General features: G+C 28.9%; 1 protein-coding gene across 1 annotated transcript; it reads left to right on the forward strand.

The window, feature by feature from the left end:
- Positions 1–258: 258 nt before the first annotated feature.
- On the forward strand, positions 259–3,244 carry LOC111036713 (cathepsin B-like cysteine proteinase 3). Its single transcript, XM_022318845.1, has 6 exons — positions 259–557; positions 1,093–1,281; positions 1,491–1,691; positions 1,835–1,988; positions 2,186–2,305; positions 2,675–3,244. The coding sequence occupies exons 1-6, from the start codon at positions 465–467 to the stop codon at positions 2,887–2,889; spliced, it is 972 nt and encodes a 323-aa protein (XP_022174537.1). The 5' UTR covers positions 259–464; the 3' UTR covers positions 2,890–3,244.
- Positions 3,245–23,361: the final 20,117 nt, after the last annotated feature.

Below are 23,361 nucleotides of genomic sequence, written 5' to 3' on the forward strand. Positions count from 1 at the left end.
TGAATGCCATAAACGACACGCAAAATAATACTATAATATAATCAATGTAATTTTTCATTTTCATTAGTATTATTAAAATATTGGGCGTGGGAAGGGGGAGAGTGAAGTGACTTAATGTACGTCATTCATTAAGAAGTATTGGATTTAATTCTTGTCTCGGTACTAAACAAGTGTTATTTTTGTTTGAACTGTGTCACGTAAAACACAAATCACTTAATCACCAAAGATATCTCACTCGTTTTATAACAGGCTGTAATGATATATTGTATGATATAATATCGTTTTAATAATGTTTTCCGGTACGGTTTATATTTTTATTGCAGCCGATGTATATAAATGAGACCATCGAAACGTTCTCACAATTATTATTGATATACGACGTCGTCGATACGATCGCGGTGAATCTTGAAGACCTATAACGGGCTTATACACATTCTCCGACACACTCGACGAAAAAATAAATTATGCGTTCGATTATTTCACTCGTGATTTTTATTTCATCCGTCACATGGGTGGCCGCCGCAATCCACACGGCTTTTGCCGAATCGTCTTACGAGGTACGTCGTAGATGATACCTTTTTTCTTTATTGTTATTACTATTATTATTTTAAATAATAAAAACTCACCATACGGCGCCACAGTGGACCTGCAGTTGAATATTATGCGTAAACGGTTTGCAGCCTCCATGTGCATATTGTATGACGCCAATTTCCATTGAAAATTCTTTACAATAAGGGTCGGCGGTAGTCGTTTTCAAACTCTTTTGTCGACGCCCGTACTCGTATTGAATTTCAATAAAATCCATCCGGTCTATACGTCAAGTATGCTAAAGTATAAAGTATTTGTCTAAAACATGTTCGCACAGAGAACACGGTCAAATGGGGGTATAGATTCCGCTGATAAAGATTTTGACCGTTTTCGCGAAATTACATCGCACCGGTGAAACCACCACCATCGTGGTTACCGTGGTGGTAACAGTAGGTGGCATATACCTCACCCAACCTTAGGCCTACGTTATGTTATATAATTATACTTTTTCAAAGTGTGTTGCATCGCACTCAATTTATTGATTTACAAAGAGGTTTTTTTTAGAATTTTTCGTCAAGAGCTCGAAAATTAGTTCAAAAAACGAACTACGACAACTGGTCGAGAAGTAGAAAGACCGCTGATATCAATTACAAAACGGACATACCGAAAGAATTCGATGCGCGACAGTACTTCATCAGTTGTGCAAATGTCATCGGTGACGTCAAGGACCAAGGAAACTGTGCTTCCAGTTGGGTAAATCAATAGTGTCAATATTATTATTAGCATAGTACAATATTTTAAAATGGAAATGGAATATTTTTTCTAAATGAAAGTCTATAGTATTATTATTATTATTATCATTTCCATGCGGTTCTACTTGGACCCAATTTAACTATACATAATATAAGCCATATGGGCACAATCTAAGCTTATATATTAATGTCTCTGTCTGTGAATTTTAGGCTGTAGCAGTAGCTTCGACATTCACGGATCGGCTTTGTATAGCGAGCAACGGGAAGTTCACCGACAACTTGTCCGCACAAAACCTTATGTCTTGCGGCGATGATGAAAAATTGGGTTGCGACGGTGGTTCGGCGTATAAAGCTTGGGAATTCACCATGGGCAAAGGAATAGTGACTGGTGGTCCCTACGATTCCAATGAGGTACCTATAATATACTATACACAACGCATTACTAATACTACTTTAGTACTTTACTAATTTAACATGAGCATAATTTAATCAAGTAAATTAACGTCTAAGTTAACTAATATCATAATATTTGAATTTCCGATTTCCAATTTCAGGGTTGCCAGCCGTATAAAAACAGACCCTGTGACCATTATGGCGACAGTAGCCTGACAAATTGTTCGAGTCTCCGTAGAACGCAAATGATGTTTTGCAGAGATAAGTGTGTCAACAAAAACTATAAAGTTAAATACGAAGACGATTTGTATAAAAGTAATTTTATTTTAATATTATTATCTTTCACAGCTTAAATTGCATGTGCATGAGCCCTTCTCTAAATATATTATCTTTAAGACTCCGATAGGTAGGGGAATATTATTACCTATATCAAGTTAATCTTTAAAAGTGTCAGCCCGCAACAGCAGATATTACATGCAAATAATTTATAAAAGTATGATTTTTTTCCATAGCTTCGGTCGTTTACATGACTTCGTGGACGAACGTCAAACAAATCCAACAAGAGATTATGACTTACGGTCCTGTGACTGCGTTCATGTACGTGTACGAGAATTTTATGGGTTACAAAGAAGGTTGGTAATTACTTGTATTATAAATAGAAAATAAACTTATATGAATATGCATATAATAATATATTAGTATCAATTAGTTTAAAAAGTAATAAATGGGTGTAGACTATGGATTTGAATCTGATTTGGTTCTTTCGGATATATTTCAATTTACATAATATTTGGAACATTAATCATTACAGCGCATATTTCTAAATGTTTTGAAAGTAAAATGCATACGCATAGGTATAATAAAAATAAATACCTAACAGAATTCTGGTCCCAAATTATTGTAATACTGAAATTATTGTCAAATCTAAGACTATAGTTGTGAGTCCGATCGTAGAAATACCTATAACGTATGTTGTGTTTGTCTGTTTACAATACTTTCAGGAGTCTACAAGTCTACAGCCGGTGAACTTATAGGTTACCATCATGTCAAGTTGATCGGATGGGGCGTCGACGAGGCTGGCATTGAATACTGGTTGGCGATGAATTCGTGGAATTCAAACTGGGGAAACGATGGACTTTTCAAAATTCTCAGAGGATACAATTTCTGTTCAATCGAACTCTTAGTGATGGCCGGCCTCGTTGACGTTTCTCAATAATAATACTATAGTAATAATAATAATAATTTTATGTCCTTCTCATCATAATATTTTTATTATTATTATTATTCACATAATTTATTTTATTATTTATTTGTATACCTAATTGTTTTCGACGATTGTATCATAGTATATTTTAATGAGTGTGTAAATTTAAATATTTCTCCATGTACATTTTAAAATAAATGACTGTATAGTGTATATATACTATAATATTTTGTATAACATGACGCATTGGCTGATATAATAATATGATACATGTTATACGGAGCTAATTTATTTGATATTTTCCCGCTGTAAACCATATATTATTATGTAAACTTTTTTTGTACAAATATAAATTTAATCGAAAAAACATATTATTTACGTCGTAAATCATATCACATAAACACATTTTAATTTCTAGGCTCTTGAATGGTTTGTGTTTATGTTTCGAATATTCCCTCGTGTGGTACTTTTTCTTCTATGCAATTGCTTCGTATACACTTTTTCACATAAAAATATAAAAGTGATCCTTCAATGAATACAAAGGCATTTCTGACAAGGCAGTTCTACCTATATAGCCAAATGGAAAACGATATGAAATTTTAAATTGGAAATGCCAAACTTATGAAACGAGGAATCGAACAGTAGCATAAGGCCGGAATTGCCCCCTCTCTTCGTTTTGAAACAAAATGGAAAAGAGGGTTTGCGACAGTTGTCATACGCTAAAATATATGATCCATAATTCACAAACGATTCAAAAAAAAAAAAAAATCATCAAACTTTGTTTCGAGCAACTGAAATAATATGTTTTAAAATAAAAAGAAAACGATTCGAAAACAAAGAAATGATTAAATGATCGAAGCAAAACAATAATCGAAAACATTCGGCGAGTATGTAGGATATACTTTCAACAAACTGTTAAGTATTATATAATTGCAAGGAAGTAATATCATACGTTCATACGTTCAGAGAGCATTACATTTTTTGTTATAAGAAAAATATTAGGAAAATTAATAGTAATAAAAAAAAAAATGGGACTTATCGATAATAATTATATTACTCATAAATACGTATTGGGAAGTGTAATGTAATTTACTATTTTGATATACTTAAGTGTTATGCACTAAATTCATCAACAAATATTCGATTACGGCTCTTCTATATAAAGTGTAAAGTGTTACTCGAAGGTCAGCGCGTACGAAAAAAAATGTTTTAACAAATATACTAATACGCTTACTGATTTATTATAAGTATAACATAACATGTGTCTGAAACTTTGAACTCCTCAATATTTACATGACTTATCGACTAAATTTATGTTCTCTTGAAAATTACACATTCTTTCAGTCGTTTAAAAAATATGTAGTTAGAAGTTAAATTCATGCTCACTCGAATTGAATAGTAAAAAACAATCCGTGTATGATGATGTATGATGTATACTATCTATATTATACAACACAGTGTCGGTTGTGCCTGAAACATAATTGATCAATCACCGGTCTTATGTTTTGTGAATACGATACTTACCTACGTTATAATTTATAGACATACGAGTAAATTAAACGTGTTACACAACGATTGAGCCCGTCTTACCCTTTTACATATTTCACAAAACGTAACACGATTGGACTCCACGAAATGGGTGTTGTCCTTTTACTAATTTTCCTTGCCGATTTTACAGGCTGAGGACTGACGACAAAGTTACATTTTGGCTGACTGTATTTTTAAATAGTGTATTGGAAAATTGTTAAAAGGACAACACCTTTGTTTGATGGAGGGAAATCCTATATAGTGGTTTTTACATGTAAAAAGATAAGACTGGAGCAATCATTATGCTTAACCGAATTATATAATATATAAAAATTGCGAAATCATTAAATACACGAATATTTGAAGAATATTTGTCAGGGATATCCAGTGCTTGATTTTGGGAGAGGCGTGGGGGTACTGGTCAACACTCAGGCTAATAGTTTTTTAGTTTAATTTTTGATGGTGGATTGGGGGGGGGGGAGAAGCCTCCTACAGTGTTATTCACTATTTTAATTTAACTGGGGTCGCCAATGTTGTACGTATGTTTCATCAGAGTACCTTTACTAATTATTTTACCAATTATAAAATATTCAAATTTTATAAATATTTTAAGGCTTGAACATTTAATACAAAGTTCCACATAAATATATATCACTAGAACCGCTTTAATATAATAACACGTTAGTAATAATGATAATATAATAATATTTTTTTATTTTAATTTTATACTTCAATTTTTTTGTTAGTTTTTGTAGTTTAAGTTCAAAATTGTATGAAATTAGAGATTTGTCTAAACGAAGAATAACGATGTTAGATATTTTGATATACTTAAAACATATTATTAACAGGTACTTGAAACTTTTAATGTATTTATTTCTATATTTTATACACATTTTTAAACTTATCTTTAAACATAATTATGTCATAGATACTTTTTATTTAGTATGTTAATGGTTTAAAAATAACTAATGCTCCGATTTTAGTATATTTAAAAATAATATTTCGTTAAAACAATACTTAATTTATAAATGTTAAAATTAAATATTAGGAACCTAATGGATATCACACATAGGATATAATGATGATCGTACAAATTTTGGACATAATATGTTCTTAAACCAATTAACAAAAAAGGTCTGTGAAATACCTAAAGTATTCGACAAATTTGTCCATCGACCAATTGAGCGTTTGGGCACATTAAACCGAAAGTCAACAGTCAACACGTTTGAGTACAAAATACAAATAGAAAGTACGTTTAGACACATAGAATAAAAGGTATTTTATGATTTTACCCAGTAAATCGGTGAACGTTTGGGTACACGTCATATATAAGACACATTTTTGTATATATCATATATTATATACACGCAATCTATAACTATAATAATGATAATATTTTCAGTTTTAGACAGGCAAATTGTTTTAGTATAATCAATTCTTTGATGGAAATTCAAAAAGAAACTTTTTAAAAAATATCCACTACCTATAAGATAAATGTTAAAAATGTTATGATAAAATATTATTCAGATAATGTTGAAAATATTAAAAAAAATTTTAATGAGCTTAAAGTTGACAATAATAATATGATGAACTATTTATATGATATCGGATAATGTTTTGTCAGAAAAAATTAAATCTATAGATAAATAAATAAAATACAATTTTAATAGATTTAATATTTTTGTAATTAATTTTGAATAACTTAATGTTTTCTATAATTATATAACAATATGCAACGATAAAAATATTTTTGTCTTTAAAGAACTTTCGTAATTTGTTTTAAAATTGTGTATTTGGTTTTTTTTGTGGAGATTCCTACACTTTAATAATATAATACATATGAAATTAAAAACTCCATTCTCCCATGGCCATCCTCTTCACCGGGTATCTCAAGAAAAATAGACACGTCAATCAACAGAATGCAAATTGGACACACATCCCTTACCCACCAGTATCTGATGAAGAGGAAAGACCCACCTGTATGTGACAGTTGTGACACACCCATATACATCTAACACATCATAACTGAATGTATCTCCTCTGAAATAGATAAACGGAAAGCAGGAGTTCCAGAAAACCTCTCTGAAGCCCTCCATGCAGACAACATAAATATCACAATTGCGTCATTTATAGTTAAAACTAATTTAATTAATCATTTGTAACTACTTCACTAATAGTAATGATTTTATGGAAATAGAATGTAAACCTTTAAAATGTTTGCAGTTAATAGCCTTAAATGTCAAGACTATTATAAAAAAAAAAAAAATTAAATAAATTATAATATAATATATCAGCTTTTGTCGCTTTTCCCTACGGTGTTTAATAACACTGATGTTTCATGTTATTATGAATAGTCAAACGCTGCATTAAGTGTGTGGGTTTTCATCTTTAAAAGCAATGTACTTAATAAGACGCCCAATTGATTATATTCGGAAAAGTAAGGTTATTTATTTAGACATTTTCAGATTATTAAGAAACTTTAAGAATATCATTCAACTGTTTTAAATTGAAGAATCGTTATCCGTGAAGAAGTACAGCAGAAATCAAATAAAAAGTCTACGTACTGTTTACTCGGCGAAGGTCTAAAATTGAGATCTAGCACTACAAATGAAGTGAATACCAATAAACATTTTATTGACGAAAGTATTTAAGCATAATTTATTGCCAACCCGTATAGGTATAAGTATGCGTTATAATTGTATAAACAAACATTTTATAAGTAAAATATAAGCAACAAATAAAATTATAATATTTGTTTTATGCTCGAAAGGCAATAAGCTATTGAACTGTGTACATACATAATACACATATCAGATACCTATAATATATCATATAACTAATGTTATAACCTACCCAAATAAAGGTCTTGAGAGTGGCATATTTAATTTATGACGACGCAGCTAAACGGCAATGTAGAAAAAAGGAAGTGGTTATATTTTACACTGAGACATATCAGAAATAAAACGAACAAAAAGTTAGATACAGGAATTGGGTCCGACTACATATATACCTAATTCAGTAATCGGAATGGTTGTATTTAAATTTGAAATAATTTCATACGAACAATGATTGTAAACATAATTTTGTTAGAACAAAAACGATTACAATTTCGTTGAAAACAAATGATCGCCTTAACAGATTTCTATACTTTTGGTTTGTTTGATTGAAAAGAAAAACAGTACCTACAATCAACAAATCGCTTCGAGCTCCTCTAAGAATCCAAAATATTCCAAGAAATTGTAAAATCCAAATGAAACGTATTTAAATGTTCTTGCGATTCCCACAACAACCGATGCGAAAACGCCGGTGTTGGTGCATTTACATTAAAAACACGAATTTCCCATATTGAGCTTGCAATAAAATAAAACGCATTGTCACTAATGCACCTGATATTCAATGATAATGCGTAGGTAGCTGTACACACAATATTATTATATAGTCTCACAGACAATGACAATATTTAATATAATATTATTGTTTATCATATTTTATTGTAAACTGATGTCGTCGTAGTTTTCCTACGTTAAATAATTTTTATATTTACACGATTTAGCTCAGACATCGAGAGATGTCACGACAAGCCCACCATCTTCATTTATCTCGTTTTGCTCATTCCAGACAAAATATATGGAGTAGGTAATGATATTAATAAAATATTATCATATTATTGTGTGACACGATGGTGTACAAAATCACGACAATGAACTTCGTCCGTCCAAAATAAAATAATCGAACCACAAAAAAAAATATGTACAAAAAAGGTAAAGGAACGACCACAAAAACACTACGTTATTATTTTAATGTTTCCGTGATCAGGTCTTGGCCGTATTAACAGACGCGTAAGTTGTATATCACAGGTATAATGTGCTTGATAAATATTTTCGTTTTTTTTTTCTTCTTGTTTTGTTTTTGTACTTCACCTCGTACGAATTTCCTACGACCAGAATGGGACGTATAATAACAACGCCGTCCGTCTATACATAATAACCAATTGAAATCGTCCGAAATGGATTAAATAATAATAGTAAAGAAACAAAATCAAAAAAAAATCAAAAAAAAAAATCGTCCAAATACGTGTGTATGTACACACACGCTCGCATAATGGGCATCGTGTACAGAAAAACGGACGGTTTTTCTTGTCGTTATCCAAAACACGGACCGTGTCGAAATTAGACCCGATGTTATATATACATATATTGTATTGTAATATTATATATGTATATAAACATATACGACGGTGATGATATTGTGTAGTATGAAACGTATATGAGGACGACGGGTGCGGAGGAAGAAAGAATAATACTACGGAAAAGAACGGAAAAAAATGAACCGAAAACGTTATTCGTAAGAAAATATAATATTTTGTATGGGGAATAATAATATTATAATATCGCCGGATAAATTGTGGTTTTGATTTCGGTGTAATTATACGGTACGCCGTCGTAGTCGAGACGTGACTGTATATACTCGCACAGGTATATCCGCGACCGGGCCCCCGCACGGACTCGTATTTTATTATTTTTTTTACTAAATTTCGATAAATACTTCCAAGTTGTTATTATTTCTTTGGAAATCAATTATTACCAATACGACCTCAAAAAATACTCGCCTAGTATAATATAACGTGTAATATTGAATGCGTATATCTGAAGCCCGTTCTTGTGCCATTCCCGCTGCCCACCATTGTAGGAAATAGAGTATGGGAGACTTGGAGTGGGGCATTGGAACCTGCTTTATCGTAGGCATTCATCTATTTATTAATCAAAATCAAGGAAACAGTAAAATATTACGGACTACTTTTCATTATACGAAAAAAATAAGATCAGTAGTTTTTAAGTTCTATAATATTATTGTTTTTATTATCATTAATTAAACTCCCTTAAAGGAATGGACACTGATTTTATTTAGTTCGCAATAAATATTGTATCATATCACATTATATTGAAAACGTCAAGTTTCCCTTCCATAAAATGTTATTCGATTTCCAATCATTACTTCAGGGTCTGTATAGTCCACATCATAGATTTTGATATCTAGTCACATTTAAAAAAAAATGGACATTTATGGTTACGTTTTAGTTGCACCGAAATCAACACGAAATAGAACTGTTGGTTGTAAACTATAGAGTAACGTCCAGTATGTAGGTGTAGTGTAGGCAATAAGTTTATCAATAATGTCTTTAAGCCAACGTCTTTAATATATAGTAATTATTTGGTATTTCAGCGTCTCAATGAATTATGGCGTGCGTGTATGAAAGGATTTTCATTTTGGTATTTTCCATAATATAATATGAGGTGTGCGCGAAGTACGAAAGTTCAAACTATATAATCATTATAATTATACGAATGCTAAAATAATTAAAACTTGTCTTAATTTTCGTCTTCCGTGACATGTTGTTGTGACGTAAAATTATTTTTCCGTAGACATGGATATTATTAATATGAATTTCTGGTTAGCTTTTAATATTGACGTAAGCTCCTGAGTAGAAGTATTTGAAGTATTTTCTATAAAAAAATAATTATTGGACAATTTAATATAAACGTTCTAAAATAAGGATTTATTATAAAATAAATGTTACGTGTTGTGACATTTCATAAAAAATATTTTCTTCCACTTCGGAGAAAAATTAAATATAGTCATGGATTTCAGTATATGATAGTATTTTTAGAGATTCTCCGAGAGACTAAAAAAATAAGTTTAGTTTTTAATTATGGAAATATATAGTATAAAAATATGACTTTTACATTCAATTATCTATACTTGGATCCCAGGCTACCAATAAACTATTACTAACTTTACAATATGCACATGACATGAAAAAATTATACAACTCTGAACTCATTATCATTTGCCATTTAAAAATCATCCCTAAATATTATTTGTAAAAAAAACTACATTCATAAAAATGATATCGAATGGTTTGTACAAAATCGTAACAACAAAAGTTCTTAAAGTGTCCGGTTTTCTCGCAGTGAGGAGAACATCCATTTGAAACCCTCGTTTCTTAGTAGATAGAAAAAGTTTTCTTGTTTTAAAAATTGAGTGTTTGATAAGAAAATTCCCTATCAAATAAGTTAAATATTTTATTAAGAATTAATTTGGAATAATAGCAACAATGCCAGATTTTATTCAAACGATTTATTTACGTTTAATTTTTTTTTTTACTCTTGGGTGGTGATTTTGTAGACATTTTATTTTTTTTCATAAACATGACACTGGAAAATGAGAATGAACTCTATATAAATATAATTGTAATTAAACGACTGTAGAACTTATATTACAAAACTCATTTTTTGCCAGATGAAATTAAATTTTAATAGGTCTTCATTCGATAATATAATATCAACAACAAATTTGACAGTGAATATCAATATTGATGAAATCATTCAAAAAGAAAGTCATTTGTGAAAAGGTTACATTTTTTGGTTTAAATGATTTACTCCTAACAGTTTTCAAAAACTAAAACACAAAATACTGTACACGAAAAATGATTTTTATGTGTAATTTATGAAGTTTTCAGTGTACTGTAATATTTTAATACTTCTACCTACATGGTCTCGGACACGTAATTTTTATAATTTTTGATTTTAAACAAGTTTTTAAGAATCATTTTTTCTTCCTCTTATTTTGCTTTTGTATTTAAACGTAACGAACTACGTGTGTGTGTGTGTGTGTGTGTTTGTTGAATGTCAGAATCCAATTATGCGTCAAAACTCGTAAACGGGGTGTGGCCCCCAGGAAATTGCTCGAAAACAAAAATAATAATAATGCGTGGCCGATAGTATAAAACAATAGAATACCCTCATCGGATCGGTTTTTATTCACTCCGGTAATTTCTGTTCACCATGGCTTAAAAAAAATGGAATAATAATAATAATAATAATAATGATAAAAAAACAACAGTATAGTCTTTTAACAATAATTTATGCGCACGGAAACTCCTACAAAACGTTTCTATTATAAAACATTGATGGCCCGTATATTATAGTTATGTTATTAATATTTTTCTCTTCTTAGAAATTCGCTTTACAAAAAATAAAAAGATAATAATAATTTAACAAAACAATATCGGCATATTGCATTTTACAGTCGAAATACGGTATCAACGATGATCTCGATACACCATTTCGTGGTACACTATCAATCCTCATCATACTATGATATTATGCCCATTGCACGCATTCTATTTATTTTCAGTAATAATATATTTGTACAAAAATTGTATGAATTTATAATAACTATCGGATTAAAATAGGAAAAATCTTTTTTGTGCAGAAAAAAAATATGCTTTTATAAGGATACCACTCAAATTGTGTATTAGAGTTACTTAAATGAGTTTTGACTTGAAGCTAAAACGAATATACATCATCGCTGTCCTGAAAAGCATTGTTGATTTTTAATTTTAATTACTTTTCTTAGGAAACATAGACAGAAAATATAATAGTATTGGATAATACAATTTACAATATTATATATATTATACCTATTGGATATTACCTATCTAGTAACAGATTAAATAACTATTTAAATGCTACGAATCATTATAATATAGGTACATAATAATATGTTTACCAAGTGTCTGTTGATATAATAAATTATAATACACCAATCTATCACCTAGATTACGAATATCGGAATATTATACCAACTATAATCTACTTATACGTTTGACAACTTTAACCTGTTTTGATCATATTTTGAAACTGTTTCGTTATTTTTTGGAATCATTTATTTAAAATATTATTTGTAGGTACACACTATTTGTAATAATAGGGTTAATGTTAACAATAATTAATGCTCAAACACAAACACCCTAAGAATAATATTTAGAATAGGTATACGTAAGTAGAGTACCTATGTATATACACCAAATTAATGAACATTTTCGTCTAGAGTATAAAATAAGCTCAACAGTTAGCAGTAAAATATCACATTCATAATAATAAAAATATCCAATAAATATGACGTGGTCAGTAACTATTATACTCTAATATTATATTGTTATGATATGATACTAGACGATTACTGTTCATAAGGAACACATAATAATATGTATAATTATTATTGAAAACATTTAGTAAATCATTATTTTTAATGTTTTTGTTATTAAGTGTATTGTACCACCCCTATTTTTCTTAATATTTGACTGTACTTAAGTTATATTTCTGTAGACAATTGATCCATTTGGTGTAAATAAATGTATCATTTATTACTATGGACGAATAATACAAAATTCCATTATAGATTAATATAATTTTAAAATCCACATCTACGACAAACACAAGTGTTTGTTCATAGAACACACCCATGATTAATAATATTTAATATAGTGAGCTAGTAGCTATAGGTACCTACTTAATGTTAATCGTGTAAAAGATGATAAAAAATATATTTGGCGTATCAATATATGACAATGAATGTGTTGACAATAGCATGTTTCATTAAAAATGCACTGATTTATTTGCAATTGTTATTAAAAAACGATCCAACTAGCGATTAACTGAAAATTTAATATGATAATCGTTTTACAATAATATACATATTATTTAACTTTTTATACATGAATAATCTATTTATATTGGCTAGATTATAAGATCGGAATTCACAGGTTGTTTAGAGTTGTCAAAAGTTAATATATGTTCGTAAATAGGTATCTGAAGTCTATAATATGTACATGTGTAGTAGATATGTACATCCAATTTATCGTGAGCACAGAATGTAAAAGCTCTTAAAGAGGGTAGAGGGTGTAACTAAAATAAGACAAGTATTGGTACTAATTTTAAAATCATAATAATTCATAAGAAGTATAATAACTACATTTAAACTTAAATTAAACGATGTATAATCTTCAATGACAGTAAGGTTTTTGAATATTATAACCGAGTATGAATTGGGGAAACTTGATTTGACACAGGTACTACTTTATCTTTAAAAATTTTTAAACCTAACACTGATTAAAATATAAAAGTATCATTCATGTTTGTTATAATTACTCAATTAATAAAAAATGTATGTAAAAGTACCTGTCAATATTATCTAATAAACGTTTATTGTAAAAAAAAAAATGTTATTTCGCTATGGCCTTGAAAATAGGTAAAACTTTAAAACGTTGGTCTAATAAAAACCAAATTGAATGAGTTCATTCGACCGATAAAAAAGCATGATAAAAAAAATCATTATCAAAAAAATATAAAATCTTTTCAGTATAAATTGCAAGGTTTTTAAACATATTATATCACAATTTACTATTATTCACAATGCTATTTGAAAAATTTGATAAAAAACAGTACACAGTAAAACCTATAGTAAAATACTAAAGCAAGTACCATTGAGAATCATTTTCTGAATATTTTGGAATTTACACTGATTTCAAATGAAAAAAATAAAACATCACTGGATTGTGTCAATCTCAATAAAAAAAAAAAATGCTTTATCCGACACAACAGCTTTATATATTTTAATATTGTATTAATTATGCCTGTTAGATATCAGTATTTTATACTGAATGTGTAGGTACTCTAAATTCATTTTAATTATAGTGATCAGGCCAGTAGATATTTATCTTCATTCAAAAAAAAAATGATTACGATATTCTTCTTATAAGATTGCAACCGAATAAAACAATTTTGGGACTTAATTTTTCTAGGTAAACAAGTTCTTATTTTAGAAAAAAAATGTATACGTGAAAAAATATTTAATTAAAATGCGATTTGAAAAATGACGTGTTTTTCGGCTTAATATTTCAAAAGCTTATTCCGAGATAAAAACACTTCCGATGTTTGACATTTTTAATTTATAAAGTCATTTATTCAAGCTTATATTTCAAAAACTGTTAATTTTACAAGAACATATTACAGTTTGGATACCATAAACTAATCTGTTTTCACTTCGAAGTGTAATGATAAAAAAAATTACAGTAGTACCCATATACAAACGAACACCATTTAGATCTGTAGTTTATAAACTTGTATCAGTTGGTAAATATGTATATAAATATATTTAACCAGATTTACTTAAGGCTTGTGACATCGATATTTCAAATTAAATTCTTATATGTGTGTGCATTAAATTAAGTACCTGTAACCTATATTATATACCAGGTAACACTGACATGCATACATTGTGTGAGAAATAATTTAATGATTGGTAATGTGGTGTGATGTAAATTTGGTTTGTTGAACAAATGTCAGTCAAAAAACCATTATGCACAATGATTTATTTTCAATTTATACACCTTAGAAACTTGTCATTTTGAACCAATTAAAAAACCTTATAAGTCATAAATCTATAACATTATAATTCAGCGGGTATATACAATAGTGTTGTAAATAACACTTTTAATAATATTACTGTTTGAAATTGTGTTAAAAATACTTAACGGGAAATCACTGAAATAATAAAGTTACACAAAAATTGAACAACAAAAAACTGCAGACGGAAAACTGTAGATGAAATGAATTATGTAAATAAATGATATTTTTAAAGCATTGAAAGTTTAATTATTAAATCTCTGTTTACATTTTCACAATGATGAATACGAAAGTTATTATAATATGAATATTATTACTTTTGTTTTATAGGTAGGTAACCTATTTACAATTTTAAAGTATGTTTGTCCGTCTAATATCGTTTTAACGGGCGGGAGTACCTACCTACGTTAAATAAAATCCGTAATTTATAATGAAAGATGTCTCTCTTCCTTTTATTAATTTGTAAACCATAAAAAAAAATTGTATGTTTACTGAAGTTGCCATTTTTTCTACTCTATGTATTGTGTATTTCTGTTTACTTCTGATGGGACAAAAAACAAACTCCATGATTATCTGATGATTAAAGTTTATATGGATTATATCTATAATTTAAAATGTTTACTTTTCAATAAATGAATTCATTTGTCAAAGTAGTATATGGGTCAGTGTCGCATACAATAATAAATTAAAATATATTTTTTATAATAAATTAAGATAAAGCTTAACAAAATTAATCATGAATTATCAGTACCTAACTAAAGTTTTTTATACCAAAATTGTATTTATTTACATCAATAATACATGATTTCTATCATATTTTATTCAAATTCAAATATCACTGCATATCACTTTCGTTAATACATTCGACTTTTCGAACGTTTATTTCATTACGCATAAATATGTTTTTGCTATTGTAGATCACGACGACATAGATTATACGTAAAAGTACTGACTAACTATAATGCTATAAGTAAAACTTAAAATTTTATAGGTTCTATAATATGTCTATATCGCTATAAATAGTTTGAAGTAGAGTACACAAATCATATGTTTGTGCAATTTTATTTTTTAATTTATTTTCGTACAGTCATAATTTTAAATGTAAGTAATTTTTCAATAGAATAATAATTATAGGTACTGTGGATAAATTTTATTAAGACATACTATGTAACAATAATATAAACTTGTTTTTTTTTGGTTTGCCAAATTATCTATATACGGTTACAGTATATAATTTTACAATTTACATAGAAATAAATGGTAGATGTAATTTGTATTTTGCATATTTTTGCATGTTTTTGAATCCTGTGACTAAAAATCCATAGTTTGCATGTTTTTCTGAAATATTTTAAATTGTAAGTGAAGTTTAATTTATAGATAATCTGAGATACTGAACATAATAATATATTAAAATGTCTTGAGTTTTAATAGTTTATACTTAAGAGCTCTTATGAAAAATAAAAAAAGTAAAATATAAACTTAAAATAATAATTATTAAGCATAAACTCGTAATAATAGTACTACACTAACGACTAAATGTTGATATCGATTGATTAATGTATACTTTACAATTAAATCTTAGACTTAGATATAAGTATCATCAACGTGTTTTGTTTGAACGTGAATAACTTTGACCAGTACCTATTAAAATTGTTAAATATTATTTTTTTCATTTTAATGAGATTAAGATACAGAGCACAAAAAAACTACAGACACCTATGAGGCTACATCGAAATGTTAACGGGTAAATACACTTTTAATTAACAATCAATATTAGATGTTCTCACGGATTTGTTACGTCTTTGATTGTGTTGATGCCTTTGGGAATGACCAAATGAACTTGTTGGTTGAATACAAAATTCTGGAGATCCAATTTATACACAAAAGTAACCTATATATTATATAATATCAATGGCTCCAGTCTTTATGTTTTCTCCGGTGTTTCAAGTCGCCGCAATTTCACATGTCGGCGTTACGTTCATTGTATAATATTGTATTTTTTTTTCATTCTTTTTTTTGTCTTCGATATGAAATTGATCCAACGTAGCCAGTGGCGTTTTTAGTGGCGCCACATTAACCACAGTCATGGTTAGTGTCAGCACATCTTTGTCCGAAAAAATAATAAAATAAAAACACTGCTAACTGACCACTACGTATAGGTACTATTGGTACTATAATATAGGTAGGTTAGGTACTTTCACGATTTCTGTATCGTCGATAAGTGACCTAATCTAACGTGTTTACATGAGGGGGTGGAGGGAACTATTCCATTAACACAGTAATAACAAATAACGTTGAAACATAAAGAAAAGTTTCTTAATATTTTAACACGCCATATCTACCGTTTGATCGATAAGCATTTTGCAAAAAAACATCTCTTGAAATTGAATATATTAGTAAAGGGTTAATTTGCATATATTTTAGTTTATACAACATGTACAAATTTAAAATTATATGTATAAACAGCTAACAGACAAAAAAAAGGAACATATTATTATATTTGAATTAGTGTGAATTTATGTACAAAAGTCAAAAAGTGAACCTATTTATTATTACTATTATGTATAACTAATATATTATATCTTTAAGTATAACATAATACACATTTTCTTCATAATTACATTAATCTATTTCTTTTATCAAGCTTTGATTTATTAATTCCACTCTTAAGTACTTGCTGATATTGTTATTTAATATTACCTACTTAGGTACCATATATCAGTGTTAATTTAATTCCTTTATGGAGTGGTATGTTTTTCACATTCAACATATTATTGTATATTTTCAAAATAATATGTACACTGATAAGTATTTGAAGTTTTATACTTACTTCATATAGTTTACCAAAAACCACTAATGACAGGTAAATAAAATTATTAATAAAATTGACTTTTCAATCAAGTTTAAAAATATTAATTGGGAATATTTTAATCGTTATGATTTTATTTTAATGTTTTGAATACAATATGAAAAATATGTAAACAATTATTTCATTTATACAATACAAATTTTTATAGAATTTTTATAAGGAATATTTGAATAATTTGAACATTTTATAATTCCTAAGTCATACATATTAGAAGAATCATTATAAAATAGTAATTTCTATTAAAACTGTTTTTTTTCTATTTTTGGCTCGCTATTAGTTTTTTAAATTAATTTATTGAATTTCAAAGAAATTATGTTTTTATGGTTTTTTCGAAACTCAAATTGTAGGCATTGTTGAGCACATATCTCTGATGGAACCAAAAAATCAAATTAGTTGGTTTTTTTTATCACGTTTTTCGTTAATATTTTAAGAATTTCAATGTTAATCCACATTTTGTCGACTATTATATTTTCACGTTTCGGGTACCCACCTATACCTAAGAATATGCTTTTGGTACTCATATGAGCAATATCTATAATACCGATCGAAATCCATATTATTATGAATGGCGACTTGCTGCAGTTAACGGATATTTTATACGCTATAATAGAGTAAACTTGTGGCGATAGTCGATCGAATATTCTTGAAATGCTAATAATGTACGTACATGCAGACCACGTAAAGCCATGATTGGTACATAAACATATTATATATGTTGTATAATATACACACAGATAATAATATCATGTGTATACAGACAGTGTTTATTTATTTAGAACGAAACTCGACGTAAGGGAAAATAGTATACAAATATACAAAGAAAACAATTAAAGAAAAAAAAGGGGTCGAATACGATGAGTTTATTGCAGAGAGCTGTGGGTCTATAATCGGATGCAAATGCTCGGGGCCGCAATATCGAAGACGCCACATATATACATTTGGTTTATAATATTTATAAAACAAAAATAATATCGTTTATCATTGACTCTTGATGGAACTATAATAAGCCAGTAATTTTATATATTAAACGAGCACACTTGTCCCACTAACTATATGAGCGCGAGCACAGCATATTATATTATGTATAGGTACGTAAAGAGTTACTAGTTTTGTTGAAGAAATTGCGCCGGAAGGCGTCATTTTTTATTTAAATTAATTTTATTTAGGACTCATATTATGTGTATAGTTTTGTATTTTATTTTTTTTTGTTCGTGTGTATAATATGTTACTCGGAATGACTTAATGTTCCCAATAAATTTAATGGTTTAAAATAAACCGATTCCAACGAAAAAGGAAGAAAGTCGTAAAAACATGTTTTCTATACAACGCTGATCGTTATACCCTCTATAAATTCAATTAGTATAATCATTTATCCAGTCAACATTAAAATAACAAGCCACATTTGTACGTTTTATTTAAATGAAAAAAAAAATAATAACGTTACACATTATCATATTTTTACTGTTAAAGCGATTTATGAAATTTTCTTTGTGGTAATATGAAATCAGGAATATTATACTTACATAATAATACAATAAATATTGTTGTATACCTACTTGTATGCGAATGAGTTCAACAGAAATTAAACATGTATACTAGTAATGATTGATAGCTGTAAATATATTTAACACTGAAATTCAATTAAAAAAGTGCATATGTAATACCAATGATTTAATAAGGGAGTGGTTTTTTTTATTTCGTAGTTAATTCAGAAATATTCTAAAGTAATATAATTATATTATAATAATATATACCGAGTAATTATTCTGCACGCTGAAACACTTAAACCGTCAATTTGTTATAATCTTATTTATTAAATATATACATAATATATTTACATTGATATGTAAACATTATACATTTTTGAAAATTAAAATCATTTCATTAAATATATTATTATAATGTACTTAATCTTTCTTTATAGTACAAGAACGATTATCACACTCAAATGGGAACAATATTTATCAAAATAATGCGATAGAATGATTATGACGTCATGGCGTGTAATCTACAGTACCTATACACAAAAACCGTGTTTTCATCCCATTTATAATATTATAATTTTATAGTCTTCGACCGGAATAATTATTACGGTCAAAATTTGTCAGCGCTATATTATACTTTATATGTAAGTACGAAAACATCAGTGGATTTTCGCTTTGAATCGACCTTGAATTTGAATTATTTTTTATTTTTTATTTTTTTCGTAAGTAAATTTTTTTGTTCATTGTTGATTACACCTACGGTTGAGAACCACTCACGAACGTTATAATTAATCAACAAAATAATCACGACGTTATATCGTGAATATAAATATATATATATATATATTACACAAAACCGCATCAACATAAAAATAATAATTGAATTCATAACCAAAACGAATTGTGTGCGCTAAATTTTCTATAGCGTTCGATCCACACGTGTGTATTGTATACACCCGAAGCTCGTACTAGAATTAATGTTATATAATGTTATATAGGTACTATGTTCAAACATAATTTTACTTTACAAAAACATTTCCTTATGCTTGGTATATACAGGGTGATTCAGCAGCATGTCAACTACCACTTTTTCCTTAAACAATGAATTCATCAAATTTATGATTTTTAATTTTACTTACCAACTTACCACAAATACTTAAACTATATATATCATTTTAGGATAGTATCAATTGTTTCTCTAAAAATTGATTTAGCATATTGTATCCAAAATTTAAATTGGAACGAGTAGTATTGAGTTATTTAACTATATGTATACGATAATAGGTCAACGATAATAGTTTTTTTGGTGCTATGATAATTATTTAAAAATTATATTTATAACTTTTAACTAATCAATATTAATCTAAATACATTTCATAATTTGAAAAAATTGTGCGAGTATAACAAGTGCTAGATGAAATGATACATATAATTTACATTTTTGTTAACAATTTTAAAAGAGTTTTATCTATGCTTTAGGACTTACGTACATGATTGTATTATGTTCTTATATATTTCAAAAACTTATTGTTCAATTTTTTATTTATTTACCCATGTGGAGGTCAGAGAGAAAGTCCAAAGAAATCATCAGCTTCACAATGTACAGAGAAAAAGATCGGTTGTTATTTAAAAAAAAAAGTTTGTATCACTTTTTAAAAAAAATCAAAATTTTCCAAATCAGAAGAAACGTTCATAGTTATATATTTGAATACCGTAAATGGAATTGGTAATACTACCTACTTTTAAAATATTAAAATATTATTATGAACACTAATTATTATGACACATGAAGACGATAACAATATATACGGGGTTTTTTTTATGATAAATTTAGGCGAGCCAGAAAAATATTATATACATTCTAATGACATTGAGGATCACTTATAAAACAATAATTTTGTAGAATCATATTTCAGAACCATTGGTATACAGAAAAAAAAGGTATTGACCGGGACAATCCGCAAGCTGAAACATACTATACGTACATGTGTGCGTGAGTGAGGGGGTGAGTGTGCAATAGCCCTTACCTATATCTATGATATACTCGTATAAAATACGCCTTGGCCGATGCAGCGATCAATTTTATTTTTGTTCCCGACGACTTGCCAGTTGCCATCCCCGAGACAATTGGTAAAATCAACAGCATGCGTGCAAATATAATATTACATTACGTCGTTTTTGTCGTAACCTGATATATATACGAAAGCATTAATTTATTCATCCGGTGTTTGCTGAAAACGTTTAACCGTCCAAGCGACATATATCGGATGGTATAGGTACATGTAGGTACACGTGCATAATATATTTACGTCCCTTCATTTTTTTTTTTCATTATCATATTTTGTGTATCAATAGACGAACTCAATATCCCGAGTGATTTAAATGAAAACGCGCATTATCATCTGCTCTCGCCGTACGAAATGTGCATTTTATAATATAAAAATATATATTATAACAATTATTTATTCCCCCCCCCCACCCTCCCCGCCAACCGACAACCACCGTCACATCGTGTTATAGCTGGTTTCCCGGGTGCATATATACAATAATACGTATCCATATAATAAGTATCGCGGGACGACGACGGATGCAGTGTTTTTTTATATTTTTTATTTAAAGGAGGACATGACTATATGTATATACGCGTGTGTGCATGTATCGCGGTCCCATGACGTGCGGGGAAAGATGAAGCGAATAAAACGTTGCGCTCGCTCGAAATTTGCATAAAACCGACGGCAACCCTTTCCCCCCGCCGAAAAAAACCCGTTATCGTCGCCTCCTCGTCCGCGGGCGGCTCCCGAGGGACGGGTTCTTCTGTCATTATCATTGTCACGGCGCATTATTTTTCGGTCTCGAAACTCGTATACATTATTATATATTATTCGTCCGAATGACCCTGCACGTAGGCTCTTTTATTTATTTTTTATTGCGATCGTTTGTGTGCGTGTGCGTCTATATTGTTAAAGAGAAAAGGATCGGCAGCACAGAAATATATATAATATCCTGATTTGAATATCCGCGATATTTTTCGGCTAACGACGGGGATTTATTGTCAAGGGTGGATTTTTATTTATTTATTTATTATTATTATTATTATTTCTATTTTTTTGCAGCCGGCTATGCAAATCCGATTTTATTAAAATTTGATATTATATTATTATGTGTATAAATGACAAGAGCACGCAGCCACCAGAGCAAGTCAAATGTCTACTTATTGGTGGTGGCAAAAAGGTGGTGCGCGGGGATGCTGCAGGCAGACTAGGGCGGTTTTGCAAAATTAATGCAGTTATATATAATACAGCCGGGGATTTAATGTATAAAGGATGCAAAATAACATAATGTATACCTACTATATACAACTGCGCGCGATCAGATGATTGGTATAGTATTATTATTATATATATTTTCCGGGGTCGTTCGTCGGCGATTGATGACATTACAGAAATTCACAAAAAATTATATATATAAAAATAATCGTCGAAGCATCTTTCCGATCCATCCGCCGTCGTAGGACGAATAAAAAATTAACGATCTTTATTATATTGGAAAAGTTGCTGTTCCCTATATTACAAGGGATAAATTTAAATTGTTACCATTTTTTTTTTAAACTTTTTAACAATAAATCTCTACGACCCGGCTAATCTGGCATTAAGACGCCCTCGTCATTACAAACTTGATAGAGATAAGAACAGAATTCGTCAAAGCTGCAGCTGTAAATATTATATTCCGCTGTATTAAAAATTAAAATACCTCAAGTGGAGGTTTATATTTCATCGGTCTTATTGCTATACCTATATATTATATATCATATTATAGACGTCAGATCACTGTAAATAATTTTATATAATGGCGTCTGGAGTGAAAATGCATGCGATTTCTAGTTCTATTCCTCGATGGTCCTACAACAATACTACACTTGCAGGGGGTGTACGAATAGAACACTTTAGAAAAATACTTTACAGGAAAAACGACCATACCTCGTAGAATAGTCGCAGTTTGATAGATTTTTTTTTTAATTTGAAAGAAGAGTTACTTTATTTAGGTCAAGTTATAGACTCCAATTTTTAATTATCTTCAAACGAAGCTTGAAAAATCGATTTTAAAAAACTCAGCAATTTGTGAATATTTAAAAGTTTATAAAATAGAGTATTAAAAACCTGAGTCCATTACGACATAATTAGACGTTCAAATATAAAAATTTTACTATTTGAAGAAGCTGAAAGTTTTTGTATACAAAACGTGTAACAGCTTTAACATCGTTAGCTTTAAACTAGTCATAGTCTATTTTCATGTAGGTACCTACAGGTCTTATACACTACCGTATAACATTTATTTTTTAGTAAATTTGATATGA

The sequence above is a fragment of the Myzus persicae genome, unplaced genomic scaffold (assembly GCF_001856785.1).
Source record: "Myzus persicae strain clone G006 unplaced genomic scaffold, MPER_G0061.0, whole genome shotgun sequence".
NCBI lineage: Eukaryota > Metazoa > Arthropoda > Insecta > Hemiptera > Aphididae > Myzus > Myzus persicae.

Bases quoted from the DNA above. Each gene is read 5' to 3' on its own strand.
- LOC111036713 (XM_022318845.1), top strand. From the start codon at position 465: ATGCGTTCGATTATTTCACTCGTGATTTTTATTTCATCCGTCACATGG. The intron at 1,282-1,490 runs GTAAATCAATAG...TGTGAATTTTAG, and splicing joins GAAACTGTGCTTCCAGTTGG to GCTGTAGCAGTAGCTTCGAC. The intron at 2,306-2,674 runs GTTGGTAATTAC...CAATACTTTCAG, and splicing joins TTTTATGGGTTACAAAGAAG to GAGTCTACAAGTCTACAGCC.